Source organism: Panthera tigris, chromosome C1, assembly GCF_018350195.1.
Source record: "Panthera tigris isolate Pti1 chromosome C1, P.tigris_Pti1_mat1.1, whole genome shotgun sequence".
Lineage (NCBI taxonomy): Eukaryota > Metazoa > Chordata > Mammalia > Carnivora > Felidae > Panthera > Panthera tigris.
The window spans coordinates 90,962,253-90,981,736 of record NC_056667.1 but is presented as its reverse complement, the minus strand read 5'-3'; the positions used below and the strand labels follow the sequence as shown (position 1 = coordinate 90,981,736).

The 19,484-nt window shown below is 37.7% G+C and overlaps 1 protein-coding gene across 3 annotated transcripts in view; it reads left to right on the top strand.

The window, feature by feature from the left end:
* Positions 1-19,484, top strand: part of VAV3 (vav guanine nucleotide exchange factor 3) — a 356,891-nt gene that overhangs the window by 327,144 nt on the left and 10,263 nt on the right. For all 3 annotated transcript variants that reach the window (XM_007090051.2, XM_042998088.1, XM_042998089.1), the window contains 3 exons: positions 848-964; positions 1,525-1,612; positions 7,403-7,532. In XM_007090051.2, coding sequence (XP_007090113.1) covers positions 848-964; positions 1,525-1,612; positions 7,403-7,532 — 335 coding nt within the window. The remainder of the gene's footprint in view (positions 1-847; positions 965-1,524; positions 1,613-7,402; positions 7,533-19,484) is intronic.

The window sequence follows — 19,484 nt, the reverse complement described above, 5'->3', positions numbered from 1 at the left end:
TTTACTTACAACTAAGTTCTTAAGAAAATTGGTTATCCAAACTGTGGACCATAAGCATTAATCTTATATCCCCCAAAATAATTGTTTAAAAATAAATTGTTACTGGGGCACCTGGGTGGCTCAGTCGGTTAAGTGTCCAACTTCGGCTCAGGTCATGATCTCATAGTTTGTGAGTTCAAGCCCCGCATCCGGCACTGTGCTGGCAGGTCAGAGCCGGGAGCCTGCTTTGGATTCTGTGTCTCCTCCTCTCTCTGCCCCTCCCCTGCTCATGTTCTGTTTCTTAATTATAAATAAACGTTTAAAAATTTTTTAAATAAATTGTACTGGAATTTTCTTAAAAGGATGCCAAAGTAGGTTTCATTTCATACTATACATAGAAAAGGTGAAAGTTCAGAGGGTCCTGGGTGTGCGTGTGTGTGTGTGTGTGTGTGTGTGTAAGTGTGTAAGTGCGTACACGTGTGTGCATGTGTGTATGTCCTATGCATGATAGTCTCTCCCTACGAGTCTTTTTCCTTCTTGTTCTTAAACCACCTATAAATCTCTGACTCAATACCTACTCACTCCTTTCTTGTCCCATTTATTATTTGATAATTATTTACTAACTGGGTGCTTACCATGTGTTAGGCACTATTCACTTCACCGTGGTTAACTTTGTAGACCATTTGTTTTTCTCTTATTAAAGGACTTTTTTTTCTGCATTATTTTTGAAGCAATGTAATTAGTATAGAAGTAAAGTTAAAAACAACTCAGATCTGCCACTAAATGAAAATCCCGACAGATACCTATTTTTAGCTTCTGTCTGTTCCAGGTACGTTACCCAACTTTTCTGTGTCATTCTTTCTTTCAGGTATGCTGGAGCAATGGAAAGATTGCAGGCAGAGACTGAACTTATTAATAGGGTAAATAGTACTTACCTTGTGAGGCACAGGACCAAAGAGTCAGGAGAATATGCAATTAGCATTAAGTAAGTAGGACAAGTCCTTTTACAGAAATAGATTTCCTGTTTTCATAATTGCATAGACCATCTGACATGTATAACACTAAAGTTAAAAACCAAGGTTCTAATTGCAGCTGAAATAATGTATCCATCCAGACAGTTCATTAATACTTGAAAATATCTGTTAGAAAAACAGTATTAAGTGTTATAGACTGCTAATTGGCATATTAGATTTCTTTCATAACATTGTATTTTGGTGATTTGATATGTGTCTGTTTCTTATAAATTCTAAAAATAGATATTACTAGATTTTGTTTTATTTTGTTTTTCTATATTCTCAAAATTAATAAATTGGGCATAATGGTTGGTCAAATCTAACACCCCCCCACACTTCAAATATTGGTTGTATCTTCAAACAATCTAGTAAATATATTTTGTTAATTAGCTGTCGCCAGTGTATTGGCATAGGTATATATTTTGTCTTCAGAATTAATTCCTATAATTTTATTGGGGCATGCCCTCTGGTAATTATTGATTTCTACTGATTAAAAACACATTTATATTCATACGTTATTCGTTGCCCACAGGTACAATAATGAAGCAAAGCACATCAAGATTTTAACAAGAGATGGCTTTTTTCACATTGCAGAAAATAGAAAATTTAAAAGTTTAATGGTAAGCATTGATTAGTTCTTTTCAATCTGTAGTCCTTATTTTGCTCTAATTAGAAAGGTCAGTTTAATTCTATCATTTCTTAGAAATCTCATGTTTAAAGTTGTTTAAAGAGAATTCTGTAATTTTGCAACAGAATCCTGAAAATTCTAAGAATTCCAATTAAGTTGTATATTGCCCCACTCATTTTTCACTGTAAATTAAGTTTGCAGGTTTTAGATAATATTTCAGAGTTCCACACTATTTATGATTCTTAGAGCATCAGACAAATTGACTCCACTTTCAGTTATTTGTGTTTTGCCCTGTGTTTGACTGACAGAGCAGATCTTCACATACGCATCTTTTCTCCTCTTCCTTTCTCTGCCTCTATCTCTTCATTCGGGCAAAGGAAGGTATTTTTAATAATAACCAAAAAATTGTAATTGGTGAAATACCTCTCACAGGTTCATTTCATGCAAAACGCAATATAATGTCAAATGGAAAAGCTTTTTTGTAGTTTCTGCTATTTTAAATCATCTGAGCCATAGTTCTGCTTCATTACCTTGGAAAATTAAATATTAACAGGGTAACATTTTTACCAAACAACAGTTGTCATATCATAGGCATTATATATTTAAATTGAAATAGCATATTACCAAGTTGCTTCAAATGAACAAAGATTACTTTAGTCTTACGATTTAAAAAAGTACAACTTAGTAATTTTATTAGTGCATAATATTATGTATGTCATAAAGACAGTGTGTATATGGCACAATATAGGCATTGCTGACAGTAAAGAAAAAGTTCAAAGTTCCTTAAAAGTGGTCTCAAGTCTGTTTCTCAAGTTTGAGAGTTTCTTGAGATAATGAAGAATTTGGACATGAGATACAGGATGCATTTGTAAACGTACTTGTAAGTACTTTGAGTAACTTTGGGAAGGACCACTCATTGATTGAACCATCAATCAAATGATACATTCTGCATCCTCCGGAAAACATCTCAAAGCACTTTGCAGATGTTAAACATTAAAGTTAAAGACTGAACGTAAGAGAGTCTTACAAAATAGGCCAGCTTGAAAGCCTTATCTAAAAATTTAGAACTGCTTCGAGACGGGGATACAGGGATTCATGTTTTAAAGAAATGGAAGTGTCTTGAGTTGAAAGAAAAGTCAGAAAACCTCTCTGGACATAAATATCACATTTCCAATTCACAAGTTAAGGATCGGCATCAAGATTATGTCCTGGAAAATGTGAGCCCTGTCAAATTAGTAGCCAAGATGCAGGCATCCTCCCTGCTGGAAGTGACTTACGTTCTGTTGGAACAGGCAGGCTGAGCACAGAGAGAACTGGACCTGAGGAGGTTTTTCCTAAAATGAAAACCTTAGGAGGGAGGTGGCAAGTGGGTGCACAAATAATGAATGGCAGCCCCAGCTGAGACATGATGAAAGCATGCACAGGGGGTCTCCACATCGCTGCGAGACATACTGGCTTGAGTCTTCACCTGCAGAACTTCCATGGATGATAATGAGGCTGCTCCACGGTATCATAGTTAATACGTGAGACTTAAAAAAAAAAAAAAATGCTGTAGGGCCAAAGATGAATACCAGCTTCGCCGACTTTGAAAGAAACAAAAGGAACTCCCATCCAAGGAGACAAGCAAAGAGGATGAAAGGAATAGTCACTGGAAAGGGCCAATCAATTCAGCTTTGTGTCCCTGGGTTCAGCTCAAGAAAGTTCATCAGCAGCTAAGGTTCGAAGTAAAAAGCCAGTAAATACTTCATGACCTGGATTAGCAGACATAGGTCCTCGAGTTCCTATCTACATACAAAGCTGTGATTCTAGTATAAGCAACAGAGCCTCAGAATTCAAATAATGTACACCAGAGAGTAGTGAAAGTTTCTGCAGTGATGTTCTGGAAAGGGAATTGAGAGTACTGTCGCAGAGCTAAAGCAAACTCTGCCTTATATGGTAGGTATAAAATATCAGAAATGCCATTGCTAGAGACACATACATAGTTTTTCTTTTCCTCCATATCCAGAGGAATGCACCTTCTGTAAGGACGCATATAGCACAGTGGTTAAAGGAAGGGAAGTCAATTAATAGCATAGCTCCAACAAAACTAAAAACTATTAGCAAAGGGATATAATTGTAAAAAGAAAGATAAGGAACTGAAAACTCTGTCTTGGGCAAACCCTTTGTCAGGTTTAGCAAATAACTGTAAAAACTGCTAAACAGTGGAACTAGTCTGGAGCCGCCCCTCGCCTTAGTTTCTGTTCATTTGCTGAACAAACTTATATGGAGACCTTACCTTGTGAAATCATTATGTTGTTGTAGAATTCAAAATGACTCCACTGTTCTAAAGCAGCTTTCAGATTCGCAAATCCATCTGTAGCAAGAACCTCACAGTAGTTGCTGTCCTTTAAACCTCAACTCAGAAATGCCACATGGATACTTGATCAGCAGGAATGGCTCCGCTTTTAGTAAGCAGCCCCTTTACAAGGAGAGAGAGAATTAATAGGCACCTTTGATTTCACTCCAGCAATATAGAGGCTTCTCTAAATCAGGCCCATACAACTTCAAGGAATGATCTTTTGTCATGTTGGTGTCACACAATACAGTTTCCATTAAAAGTACATAATGGTCTGTGCGTTTGAGTTGCTTCTTGAGAATAGTTCAGTATCCTCCCATTATGGGTGGTAAAGTTATATTCTTCTACCTGTGAAACTTACTAGGGCCTGGAATTAAATTTTAATTTGGAAAGGATGTGAAATGCAAGCAGACTCCAGAACTTGTTTTAAATTAACCAGTTTCTTAAAGAAAAGATTGACCTTAGGTGGTTGTGACCGAAGCTTTCCCCTTGGGTTTCAATAGCTTGGCTAATCAAAATCTTTGTTTTTCTTAGTCATTAAATTCAAATTCTAAATGAATTTCTATATCCAGATTACAAGGCATTAATTTTGTTCTAATTTTCATGTATGCCAGGCAATCCATGTCCAAATGCTGTTTATAAATCAGCTCCATTGCCTGTTTCCTTGGTAATTGGAATGATGGGCTCTCTCACTCATTATTTTTCAGAGAGGCTTGAATTGTTGACACTGCTGTGTCAGTGCGAGATAAGGAAAGCTTAGCGATTTCTTTTGTTTAGAGTCTTCTTATTTACTTGTAGTACCTGAAGGTCAATGACTGCTAAAACAAGGGTGGATTAGACTAAAATACAGAAAGCATAAAGGCATAAATTGGAAAAGACCCATGGTGGCACAATTTAATTCTACCCAGTTAGAAACATGTAGGAAGATTTACCCTCATAAGACTGTAAAAATGGAGCTAAAATCTCTTCCATGCTTAGTGAAGTGATAAAGGAGTATCTGTAGCTTACCAAGCCGCATGACCCTTAGGCCTTGGAAAAGTCATTTTTTTCTTCCTTCCATAAAATTTGAAGATGGTTAGGTATGAAATGATGACCAAGTCCTTTTCAGCGTGATAATTCCGTGGTTTCTAGCCAACTTCACATAAGCTTTAATTCATCCTAATCCATAATATAATGCATAAAATTCATAGTATTTATAACAAAATTACATTGAAATTCATCTTATTGGCTTAGAGTTACTTTCAGGTTTATTTTAATATTTTTGTTAAAGAAAAAACACATTTTCCTCAATTTAAATAATAAGACTAAGAGAACACTGCTTTGATGTCATTTGCATCAGCAACACAATATATATGTACAGTTCTTGCAGAGACCTTACAAAATTTTGCCTTTTATTTTTTAAAAACATTATAAAGAAGGCCATTTTCTGACTATTGAAGCCACATTGAGGATATAAACTTCTGTCTGGTATTTTGATTCTTTTTCTTTTTAAGTCAGTCAGATTCCAGATGCCTTCGCTTCATCAAGGACCCCATAATTTGGGCTCAAAAAAGAAAGAAGAAACATATGTAGATAGATGAATAGATTTCCATATATCTATAAATAGTGATAAAGTGCATAAAACCCTAGCATCTTATATCTCAGAAAACTAAGTTCTTTGTACATCATGGACACTTGGCAAATGCTCCTTCCCTTTTGCCTCCATTTTTGTATATTAACATTTGCCAGGCACTACTTGCTAATAGTATGATGTAGTTAAGAGCACAAGCTTTGGAGACAGACATCAGCTGGGCAACCTTTCCCAAGTTGGTAACTTCCCTGAGATTTGAGTATCAATGAGGACTCAGCCTTGCTCTTGTTAACTGTGTGCAGATTGTGAGAAGCTTGGCACATGGGCTCGTGGGAGCTGTTACGATTATTCACATGTACCAGGCACTTTCTACATTCTTTACTATAGTCTGTGAAATGGCTTATTATCCCCATTTTACAGATGTGGGAGTTGAAGAATCTTCATTTGCTTTATCCAGTGCTTCAGCTGAACCCTGTTGCTTTTGGTTTATGAATGTGGCCTTTACTCAGTCACCTTTATGTCTGTTTCCAGCCTGACTACTCTACTTAAAATAATCTTTCCCTCCTTCCTGGCTTCTGAAATTTTGCCTGTTCTTCAGTTTAAGCCAGGCTACTTCTATCATGAACTGTTCCCTCAACCTCTCCCCTGGGCTCACAAAAGGAAATTCTCTCTCTTGCCTTTGGGTGCCCATAACCCCTAACTTTCCTTCAACAGTGAACAGTCCTAGAGGGCAGCAGCTTTACCTTCATAATCTTTGTGACCTCTGGAACTCCCCTCACAATTCATTACACAACTTATCTGAGTTTAGTAAAAAATAATGTAAATCATAAATGATATAAATCATTGATGATTCTTTTTTACTTCTTTTGAGTGATTTTTGGCTCCGTTGATTTGTTTTGGAAACTTTGAACATCACCACTGAATGGAGGTACTGAGTTGATGACAGTATGGGTTTTAGAGGAAATGAGTTACTTTTACCCTATTTGTTCTAAACAGTAATAGAAGTAATGAATAATAAGGTTAAAAGTGATTTTGCTTTTCATGTCAGGTATTTCTAAGAAACATTATAATACCTACAGTATTACCTAGTAATATTTATTTTTTCATTATGAATTATTATTCATTTTCTGATTAAAGTAGAGAGATTCAGATTTGTGCAGAGTCTATGAAACTGACGTTTTAGAAATTTCCTGAAATTTTAGCATGGGACATGGTGGATGGTTATTATATTAGGCTTGGGTGCATTTAAGGAAAATTAGGTATAAGGGAAAATGGAAAGTACTACATCATTGACCTCTGTAAGTAGCAGCTGATATGCAGAGCTATGGAAGGGCACTAACACTTCATTGTAAGCCAGAAATAATGTCAAGTAGCATTTGTGGTTTATGAACTTGAGTTTACCATGGGAAAAGAACATTTAGAATCAAAGTTTGTTTTCCTGCTACGTTGAAAGAAATGCAGGAAAGTAGAAATTGCTATATATTCAGCAAACAGCTGTCTCTTCATTTTTGTTTAGAAAAACAAGTATTATGTAAATAAGAACAATAATTACTGTTCTGAAATTAAAGGTTAGTATGATTTCTTTTCATTTACCACATCTGACTGAAGACTAACAGGATGTTCTCTATCCATGAACAACAATAAGAGGTAACTCATATTATCAGTGGCCTGAGTTACAAGGACAGTTACTTGTTAGATGTCATGTACATCCAGAAAGCAGGGAGAGATTATCATTTGCTTACCCTTCCATATACTTACTGAAAATTTGGCATTAACTCAATCATCCTTATGTTGTATATAATTATGTGTTCATGTTCAGGTGTTTGAAATCAAAACTATCCTTATCAAAAATAATCTTCAAATCTTTTATCCTAAAGGAACTTGTGGAGTACTACAAGCATCATTCTCTTAAAGAAGGTTTTAGAACCTTGGATACGACCCTACAGTTTCCATACAAGGAGCCAGAACATTCAGCTGGACAGAGGGGTAATAGAGCAGGCCACAGCTGTGAGTACTGCCATTAAGAATACAATTTGCTGTCACATAAGGATTGGAGGCACAGTAACATTAAACATCTTTATTACAAATTTTGAAATATAGCCAGTTAATACACTGATGTATTTAGCCAGAGTTTTTTTTTGTTTCGTTTTGTTTTTGTTGGTTTTTTGGAGCTAAGCAAAATCAGATGAACCAACAGGTATATGAACATGTCTAGACATAGCTTTTTGTGCCAAATTAAAAGTCACATTTGTGTTTAGAAATGTAAAGGGTATGTTAATATGTAAGTTTCATGCTTTTCGGTGATATTTATATTAGCCAAATTTTTTAACTCATACGTGTTTGTGGTCATAATGCTGTTTAACAGTATTTAAGCAAGGCTGGTGTGCAGCTCTCCCTTCTCACCTGGTATCCCAAATATGTTTATGGTTCCCTTTCAGTGATTACTTTCAGAATTTTGAAATGGCTAAAGCATGTTTCCTCTGATGCCAGTATTTACAAGTATAACTGAGCCACTTTCTTGCAGCATGAACTCTATGCCACAGCTAATCATAAAAGATTAGCATGTTATCGTTGGAGTGTGAGTTCAAGTCAAAACTGTTTTCTCATCCTCATTTAATGTCACATAATCTTCCTGGAGATAGATGCAGCATGTAAAGAGAACATTGTGATGAAAAATTCTATGAAGGAAGTGTGATTTTCTTCCCTTATATTATTATTTTTCTAAGTAAAATTCTTTTGGAGGAGAAATGGATACAATTTTATTACTCTTAGAATCTTTAGCCTAAGCAAAACAGGAATATCTAGAGGCATTGGAAAAAAGAATTTACGTCGTGCAATATAACTTTAGCTCTCCCCCCCCACCACCGCAACACCTGCCCCACCGCCCCGAAAGCAGAAACTGAAAGGCAAACAGGTAACACTCACAGGACTCTAACAACATCAGTAAAATCTCATACACTTGTATATAAGTAAATATACAAGTAATTTGTCACATCAACTAACAGATTTTTTTTTTTGAATAACTGAATAGTTGTTCTCTTCACAAGGATTGGTAATAAATGATCCAAGCTTGTGTAATAAAAATAGAGCACAGTTTATCTTGAAACTTTAAACACCTATTCAAAGTTACTTTTCTGTATTTTGGTCTAGTGTTTTCCTACAAATTTCTTAAGACTACCAAAGTTAATGATATTTTTCCCTACGTGAAAAGTATAATTTCCTACTAGTCCTTTACTTTGCCTTGCTAGCAGCAGGAGATAACAAATGTTGCCAAGGAGGTCAATTATACTAAAAATCCTGTTTGAGTTCCCTTAGTTCTAGAAAGCCAAGGTGGGAGAGGTTGGCAGTCAGGGAGAGCAGATGTCCCATCTTAGTGGAAGGTCATTAGCCCGCGTATTGCCCTGCATGGTTCCTCCCAGCACTTTCTCTGTGCTCGGCACGTGTAGGTGTTCAGAGGATGTTGTCCAGCAATGAGCGGAGTTGCCTAATCTAAAATTTGTCTCTAGGGTTCAACAAAGTATTTAATGCTCAGACTTATTTAGCTACTAGGAATGAAGTTATAGACATTTTGCCTTTTTTTTCTTTTTTAAACAAAAAGAGAATAGCCAACAAAACGATTTTGAACATCAATGAGAGCTACAGGAAATTTTTCAACAAATAGAGCTATGTGTTCAAATACTCCAAGCCTGGTATTTTTAAAAGACTCGGGCAGGTCACACAGACACCTGCACAAGAAGGTCAGGAAGTAAAAGCAGATCTTCATTTAAAATTAATCTTTGTCAGGGTTTGGTTTTGTTTATCAGTTAGCCATTTATTCATTCCTTCAACAGACAGACATTAAATACCTGACCCAGACAAGGCACTGTTCTAGGTACTGGGATACAGCAGTTGAGAAGACAAGTCTCTGCCCTTGTGGAGCTTCTGTTTTAATGGGGACACTCAGCCAAGTGTGGAATATGGGAGTTTGCTGTTTTTATATAGGGTGGTCAGGGAATATCTCATTTACAAACTTACCAGAAAGAAAGGAGGGAGTAAGTTAGTATGTCAGTCAGAAATAAGGGTACAGTGGTCTGGACTCCAAGATTATTCGGTCATTACCGTGCAGCATGGTTATAATCTTAGATCAAATTTATGATACTCTCCCTGTGTTTTATTTACTTTATGCTCACTTTTGTATAAAACAGGAAGAATACTAAGATGGTTCTGAGAGTTAAATGAGGAGTTGTAAAGCATTTAGCATAGTGCTGGTACATGGTAAAAACTCAACAAATATCCACTACAACTGATTCTATGACTACTAACACCACCATCACTACTAGTAACTCCTCACACAGCAAACATTTTCCTACATTTCTGAGTTGAGTTACTAATTATAATTCATAGAAATTCACATCTTTGCTTTTATGATATTCAAGTATACCTTGCCTATTATATACCAGATCCTGGTTGAGAGTTAACCCTTCATTAAAACACTGCTTCTATTTTTCTGCATACCCTACTTCTCAGAAGAGGGAAGGAAGAACACCACCTAAAGATTTTGCACGTTGTCTTTATAGTCCTCACCTCTGTTCATAGCTTTGGCTATGCTGCTACATATTATCTAGAAATAATTTTTACCAGGAAGTATTGCCTTGGGATACTGGATTGGACAGTGCCCTGACCTCTTCATTACCTCTAAAAGATTTTGGAGGAAGCAGAGCAGGCAAGCTAATGCCTAGGTCCACCCTATGTTCTGGGTAGAGGTTGAGATTAGAGTTCCAACTCCTGCAACCTGCTTTTTTTTTTTTTTTTTTTCCTGAAATAGTACAGTCACCTTGGAAAAGAAAGTTCCAGGGCATTGTAGAAGAGGCTGCTTGCTTCCGTACAAGTCCAGGTTAAAATATTCTTGGGTAAATCACCAACTATTTTTCAAGTTTGTAAAACATGATAAGATGACAGCAGAACTACCTCACGCAAATGCAGAATAACATACAAAAAGATACTGGTCAGAATTAAACAGGAGTCCAGATTGGGCAAGAAGCATACAACATTTCTAGGTGAGGATCCCATTGTAGGCAATGCTCTCTCCCAGGGCTCTGAGACTTTATTTTTGCCTTTGAAATGACTTATGAATGTGGCCAAGAGAAAAGAAAGTGACAAAGAAAGAAAACACAGAGAACTCGGGCATAGCAGTGAGCTGTTGTGCTTCCCTAGAAATTGCAGTGACTCCATGGAAGATGTTCTGCTCTGTCCTGTGGATCTTACTTGCCAAAAACTGGCACAGAAAATCTGGCTTAGAACACATCCAGTATATCTGTAAGGCTTATGTATTTGAAGGGCACTGAACTGACTTTTGCCTTTCATGCTCTACAATGAGCACTTAATTATTTTCAGGTCTGCTACTGAGTAGCTGTCTGACCTTAGGCAAGTCACTTAGCCTGTCTGGAATTCAGCTTTCTCATCTGATGAATGATGAATGAGATTAGATATTTTATTATGTGCTTTAAGAAATAGCATCCTAGATTTCTTTCTTTGTATGCATGAGGGAAGGAGGCAAGGTAGAATGTTGATAGACCATTACACTAGGAGAAGTTGCATGATTAGCTATTTCATGACCCATAAGGAGATGTTAAACATTTCCCCAAGTTCTTATTTAGGGAGAATTAGTTGGACCATAGAGAAGAGCTGGCTAATTTTTAAAAAATTGGTTATTCCTATATTCACATAATCTCAAAGTATCTTTTCACAAGAACTTGTTAGTAACAAAGGGAAAAATAGAAGCACCTTAATCAAGTGATCAATGTTAACATCTACTTGATCTAGAAGAAGTAGATCACTTGTACCTCATAATGTGATGTTCTAAGAAATATACAGTATCACTTTGGTAGTATTCCTGCCCTCACAAGGCATATGTTGAAGCTAATTGTGAGGAAACATCAGACAAACCCAATTTGAAGGACAGTCTACAAAATAATTGCCCTGTATGCTTCAAAACTGTTAACGCCCTAAAAGACAAAGACTGAGGAGTTGTTTCAGTTTAAGTAAGGAGACTGAAGAGACGAGTACACACAGCATGTATTGGATTAAATCCTGTGCCTGAAAAATAATTTTTATTTACTTATTTATTTTTGCTGTAAGGACATGCATAGGACAGTTAACAAATTTTCAAGTTTCTAGATTAAGTAATAGTGTTAGGTTTTTGCTGATAATTGTACCGTGATTATATATGAGAAGCAAATGTCTTTGGCTTTAGAAAATACACACTGAAGTATTTAGAGGTAAAGGGCATTATGTCTTCAGTGTATTCTAAAATGGTTCAGGAAGAATAATAGAGATTGATAAAACAATCACGGTAAAATGTTAGCATTTGAGGAGTTTGAGTGAAAAGTATATGGGAATTCTTCATATTATTCTTGCTACTGTAAGGATGAATAATTTCAGCATTAAAATTTTTAAATGGAGAGATCGTCCCATTAGCTGTAACAAGATTGAGAGAAAATGGCAGCAGCATTCTGTTTTTTCCCCCCGCTCTAGGTGCAAGGGGAGCTTGGGACACGGATTTGGGGGTATGTAGAATACTAAGTAGGTCATATTTGAAACCATCTGTTCCTTACATATGACCTTACTGTATTTGCTTATTCGTTTATTCTTTTATTGAATAAATATTTACATAGCACTTACCATGTGCCAGGCCCTGTGCCACATGCTGGAGTTACAATAGTAAATAAGATGGACAGTTTGGTGGACAGGGACAAGCAGAAGACAACTTCACAAAATCATCAGAAATTTTGACAAGTCTTGTGAGGCAGAAGCACAGATGAAAGTGTATGATAAGAGGGCCTACTTAACCTGCAGTGTCCGGGAAGGACATTTAGAAAAAGTCACATCTAGGTGAAATGTAAAGGATCTGTGTAAAGGGTGTGAGGTAGCGGAGAGTAGGAAAACTCCACAGTAGAGAGGTAGCTTGTGTGAAGGCCCTTAATCAGGAAATAATGTAGCATGTTTAAGGAATTGGAAGGCCAACATGTTTGGAGCATAGCAGGTGCATTCTGATATCTACAACAGGAATGTATTGAGCTTTATAAACAAAAAATGATATGAACTGGTTTACATTGTTTTAAAAGACCACTATCTACTCCATGAGAGTGGCTTGGAAGGGAGCATGGACAGAACAGAGGTGAGTTAGGAAGTTATTGCAGATATCTAAGAGAGGAATGAGGCTCGTTTGGACTGAGTTCAAAGTGGAACAGAACTATGGTAGATTTGGGTATCTTCTGGAGGTTGAATTGATTGGATAAGAGAATTGAGGTAGCAGTAGTACAAGCATGAAACACAAGTACTTGCCTTGGACGACTGGCAAATGGTGAAGCCACTGACTGACCAGGAAACAGAAGAGACATAAGAGGAATAGAGAAGAAGGTAAAACATTCAGTTTTGCACGAAGTTTTAGTTACCTGTGCATACTCGATGGTTCAGTAGGCAGTTGGCACCAGAAGGAGTGGTCTGGGTTGAAGATAGAGCTTTATGAATCATTAACACCTTCATTTCATAGTTTACATAGAATATAATATTATTTTTATATAGGTTAAATGATTTATTCTGGTGTTATGTTCCCGCAAGCCTTAGGAACCAGACTTCTTTGCTCCTCATTCTCAAATTGCACTTTGCACAGTGCCTTTCATGAAACATGTGTTCAGAGAGGACTAAATAAATGAAGTCAGACAATAAGGTCCATGGGAGACAATAGCAAGTATTAAAGCACTATGTGTAGTTGATATTTGAAAAATCATGGGTAAATAGGTCAGTTTGAAAATAAAATATACATCAGTATGTTCCTTTTGGGGACAAATACTATAGCAGTCCCTCAGAAGTCAACAAAATCTTTGGTCACTGGGACCATACAAATGACCTTGCAGGACAAAGTCAGAGCCAGAGCCTGCGTGGCTTTGCCCTGGTGTGGTCTCTTTCCTTCCACACGTGTGTCCCCATTATTCAACTAACCATCTGACAAGGCACATGAGCTTCATTTTAGACACTGTGTTAGAAACTTAAACAATTTGCATCACTCATATTTATTTAACTCAGTATGCATAATATAGCTTTTGTATTTCTGATAATTCCTGAAACATCCTGACAATGCCTTAGTTACCATTTATTAGTTTAATCACAGTATAACAGTGGACAATATTTATTACCTCTTACATACAAACTCCTCAAACATCCACTTAATTTAGTTTTTACCTTCTTGTGCTTGTAAATCAACATACCCATTTTCACCTACCCTTATTTTCTGATCTCCTTATCTTATGCTCCGTCTTTTGTCCTCCCTTTCCCTGATCACTTGGCATTTGGGTTTGATTCAATTTTATTCTGATAATGTAAATGTTTGTTTTAATCCTATTATAATAGTTTCCTTGGGCTGCCATAAAAATTACTATAAACTGGGTGGCTTAGAAAAACAGAAATTTACTCTGTCACAGTCCTGGAGACCAGAAATTTTAAACCAAAGTGTTGGCAGGATTGGTTTCTACTAAAGGCTCTGAAGTAGAATCCATTCTATGTATTTTTTTTTTTTTTATAGTTTCCAGGTGACCACTGGGAATCTCTGGCATCCCGTGGCTTATAGAGACGTGATTCCAATCTCTGCCTTGTCTTCACATTACCTTCTCCTCTGTGTGTCCTGTCCTTTTCTTGTATCTTATAAAGATACTTGTCATTGCATTCACAGCCCACCCTAATGCATTTAGAGGCCACTTGAATGTGAGATGATCTCATCTGGAGATCCTTAGCTTATATCTACAAAGACCCATTTTACAAATAAGATCATATTCAGAGGTTCTAGGTAGACGTGTCTTTTGGAACCATTCAAACCCATTACAATCTCATAGTATCAATTTAAAATTTCTCCATCCTTATTTTGTTTGTTTATAACTTATTATTTATCAGTTGTCTATAAGTTAGCATGGTAAGAGGACTTATTAGGGTAGACAGGCAGTCAGTAGATGGGGGTTAGAAGGGAACCATTACCTTAATACAATCAAGTGTTTTAAATGGATCGTAACATTCCTGCAGTAAAATGCACTGTCTTCCTAAGAGAACGCACTTCTAGCCAATGAGAGTTTCCAAGACTTATGTCTGAAACTTCCTTCATATAAAATATTTGATACACAATGAGAACCTAATAATTCTGATATTTAATAATTTTGTGATTAATAGAATACAGTGTTTTTCAAACACCTATTACATACATTAGATTAATGTCTCCAGTGATTCTGTGAAGCAATAGCTCCAAAAGAAGTGTCATGAGAGGCTTCCTTTGTCAAACAGATACCCCACAAGTGCTGCTTGTATGACACAGGAAAGGGACAGTTTCCCTAGTTTACTTCATCATGCAATACTGGCTCATAGTGTTTAAAGCCCATTTGATGAGCCTTAAAAGAGTTGGTATATGTCAAGTACCTAGAACAATGTCTGGCACGTGGGTAGTGCTGTATGCTTTAGCTCTTCCTGTGCCCGCTACTCCTGCCACCACTTCCAATATTGCTGTCCAGTGTGAAATGCTACCTTAGCCTCATTTGACATGTTTTAATGCATTTATAAAGCCCTTCTCCTTGGGACTTGGATTTCTTACTGCCACTACCTGGGCTTCAGCTATATTCTCCCAGTATCCACTCCCTTCTATGGGCTAAAGGAGCTACAACAAATGGCGGACATTCTAAAATTCTTTTTCCTCAGCGTGTCTATGATGTCCACAGAATTTACTGTTCTTGGGAAACTGATCAACTATAGTTGCACATCTTCGTTATCAGGTCATGCTGGACTTCTTTTTTTTATTTACTTACTTTGAGAGCTTTACTAGCTACTATAAGGCATTTTTATCCCAAACCTGATAGCTTTAAAAATTAGTAGCCAGTGCCCAGGGTCCCTCCAGAAATATAGCTTGCAGATAGAAATTCTACAGATTCAGATAACCTCATTGAAAGCCATCTTGTTTAATGTTTAAAAGCTCAAAAAGTAGTCCTTATGTTTTAATATTTTTCATCTTTTATACTGTCCCTCCCCATAGACCTTATATTCTAAATTAAAAACTAGTCTCAATGTACGTGCTGTCCCCTGACTAGAGTACCCTCCCATGGCAGCTCTGATCAAAGCCTGTAGTCTTTCTCATCTCTTTTTCCTGAAAAACAAGCAGCAGCTTATCTAAATTGAGAAGAATCCCTTCTTTTCCTTCCTAAAATTTGGATGAGGCTCCCAGCTTTGAGGTACAATGCTGAGAGCTCTCTTTTCTTGATACCCCACCGATCCCATTCCAAATCTGCATAAGGTAGCAGGTCTTAATTCTGTAACTCTCTTCTTTCCCAATAGCGTGAGAAATTAAGTACGGAAGTGACCAGGTTTTCCTTTCATTCGTTCCTTTCTGCGTTCAGTATTTATGAGCATCTATTTGTACCACGTACTGTATCACATATACCCCTTAAGTGTGACATAAAATTTAGCTTAATGTCTGAACGATAGATGGGGGTGCAGAGGGGTACTTGGTATCGAGGCTCCTTAGACTTAACAGCCATATTAGCCCTGGTCATGGTTTTTTCAAACAAGTACTTTTTTAAAAAAATTTTTTTTAATGTTTATTTACTTTTGAGAGAGAGCGAGAGAGAGCAAGCTGGGGAGGGTCAGAGAGAGAGAGAGAGACACGGAATCCAAAGCAGGTTCCGGGCTCTGAGCTGTCAGCACAGAGCCTGATGTGGGGCTCAAACTCACAGAACCGCAGGATCATGACCTGAGCCGAACTCAGATGCTCAACTGACTGAGCTCCCAGGCACCCCCAAATAAGTACCTTTTATGACATTCCTGAGAGATCATCCTCAGGCTTTGCTTGAACTCTCAGTTGTTGGTGGCCAAATCTGTTACCATCCTGGCCAGCCTGCTATGGATGCACTCAAATTTGTCAAAATTGAGCATAAAACCTCCTATATTAACTGACTTGCTGGTTCAGATTTTTCTCTATTCAAGGCTGCCTTTCTATTTAAAGTTCAGTCTTCTCTGTTAATTTCCCTCTTCCCTTTCTCCTTCCTTCTCGTAGGATACACTTCTATTTGGATGAATCCAAGAACTTTCCTCATCTCTTCTCACCAGTAACCCCGCCATAGATCCCCACATTCATTCATTCAACAGATCTTTATTGGGAGCTTACTGCAAGGAGGGCCTTGTTCAAATTGCTGGGGATACACGGGAGTGAAAAAAACAGACAAACGTCTCTGCCTTTGTGGAACTTACACACTAGTGGGGAAGGCAGATAATAGGTAAAAATAAATTATATAGTACATTAGAAGTTGGTCAGTGCCCTGGAAAAATAATATACAGGGCGATGGTACTCAGGAGTGCTAGAGATGGTTTACTATTTTAACTGGGGAATGGGAGGAAGATGAGGAAGATAAGAAGGGGCTCATTTTTCCTCCTTTTGGTAGCTTAGCAGAAAGCTGGCTCAACAGTTCTGAGTTTTCTCAACATTAGAAGAGGTTGACACCAGCCACTTGTTCCAGAAGCTCCCCTAACGGGGCCATTCACATGACCAGTGTCTTAGTCTGTTCAGTCTGCTATAACAAAATAACATAGACCGAATGGCTGGTGAGCAACAGAAATGTATTGCTCACAGCTCTGGAATCTGGGAAGTCCAAGATCAAGGTGCCAGCAGATTCAGTATCTGCTGAGAGCCTGTTTCCTGGTTCATAGAAGACACCACATATCTTCACATGGTGGAAGGGGGCGAGGGAACTCTGTGGGATCTCTTTAATAAGAGCATTAATCTCATTCATTAGGGTTCTATCCTCATGACCTAAGCACCTCCCAAAAGCCCCACTTCCTAATACCAGCATATGAGTTTGGAGAAAGGGGGAGCACAAACATTCAGTCCATAACAGGGAATTTCTGTTATTATAAGGTTGCATAAATACTCTATCAGTCTGTAGAGCAGGCTGCTGGAAGCTTTGACCATGGTGTGTGCAGACCATCCGTGCCCAACCTAAGCAATAGGACAACGGGAATTTGAGGTGCATTCTACCTACTTCTCTGCCTACATGTCATCCCCCCTGGTCAATAAAGCCTGTTTTCTCTCTGTGCCACAAAGCACTAGTGATGTATGTCCATGACTCTTTTATGGGGCATCAAAGTAATCCTCATTGTGAAGGTAACACTTGAGTAAAGACAAAAGTGAGAGGGAATAGCCAATGCAAAGAAAGCATATATGACATGACATGTGCAATGTGGCCAGAGCAGAAGGACAGGTAAGGGAAGCCAGACCATGTGCTGCTTTTCAGGACTTTAGCTTTTAGCCTGGAGGAAATGAGAGGCTGCTGGTGGATCTAAGCAAAGGAGAGACATGATTTGAACCTTAAGTATTCATAGGATTATTTTGGCTTCTGTGTTGACAAAAGACCATGGAGATGTGCGGGACAAGGTAGAAGCCTCCCTAGACCAGTGAGGAGGCTCATGCGGCTCCTCAGCTAAGAGATGGTAGCAACTTGAACCAACGTGTAGCCACATAGGTGATACATTTTGAAGGTGATCCAACAGGATATTTGCACTGGATGTGAAATTGAATAGCAAGAGAAGACACAAGGACAACTAAGCTCTTGACCTGAGCAAGTGGAAGACTGGAGGTTTTTTTTGTTTTTGTTTTTGTTTTTGTTTTTAAGGAGAGGCCCAGATGAAGCCTAAAGTGTAGTCCTAGCATTCTCAATCCAAAATGAATGGTTTCCCTATCTCTGTATCATTTCTGTATGTGTCTGTCTTTTCACCAATCTGTAAGCTCTTTTGAAGTCACATGCTCTTATTGTTGTATCTCCAATAGCACCTTAGCACAATACTCATCAGTAGTTGCTTAATAAACGTCTACCAATTTTTTTAAATTTTTTAATGATTATTTTTAAGAGAGAGAGAGACAGAGCATGAGTTGGGGAAGGGCAGAGAGAGAGAGGGAGACACGCAATCTGAAGCAGGCTCCAGGGTCTGAGCTGCCAGCACAGAGCCCAGTGCAGGGCTCGAACTCATGAACCACGAGATCGTGACCTGAGCCGAAGTCAGACACTTAACCAGCTGAGCCACCCATGTGCCCCTCTACCAATTATTTTTAAAGAGTAAGGAGTTAGAGTTAAGTTCATGTTTTGATAAACTAGATGTCTATAAATAATCTGAAATTCCTAGAAATGTCAAATGGTCTAATTTTCTGTAACAACAGGAAAGGCCTTATACTCATCTTTTTCTTGATACTGGCTTTCTATGCTTACACTGTGCAGTGTTGAGTACAGACTTATTTTTTTTTCCAGGATTTCTAGACCTAAGTTTTCCTTGTTATAATTTTGGATTTCAGGTTAAGGGAGATTGGTCTATTTGCCAGATGTCAGCATTCAATGGAATGAAACCAATCTAAATTATTTAGTTTTTTTTCAGTGACAATATATAAAATGTACAGTAAACATTATAAACATTGGCAGGGGAGCAAGTCTTTGACACTATGTCTAAGGCATGGCTAAGTTCTAAAATAAAACCAGGTTAAGGACCACAAATTTAAATTAAACATTCATTAAATTCTCAGCATGTTCTCTGCTGCTAGGCCATCTGTAGACAGCCTTGGTAAAAAGAATCTACTGGATCACTCGTCACAGTGTCCCACATAGGAACATGGTTCTCCTCCAGGCCACTGCTGCGCAGCAAACTCCCAGAGATCACTCTATTGATGGTAGCACCATTGCTGATCTCTTTACTGACAGCTTCTTTTTACATAAGTGAATGTGAACACTTGTGGTTGTTACAACTTAAAGCTGAGTGTTAGGCAATGTCTGTCTCAGAAAATAATTAGCAAACGCTTAGGCTCATATTCAGTTACACATGTAATACATGATTAAGTGGTAGTTCAAAAATACTTTGTAATTTGATAACCAGTATCTTAAGGAAGAGTGTTGACTGAGCTTGGCCTCCACG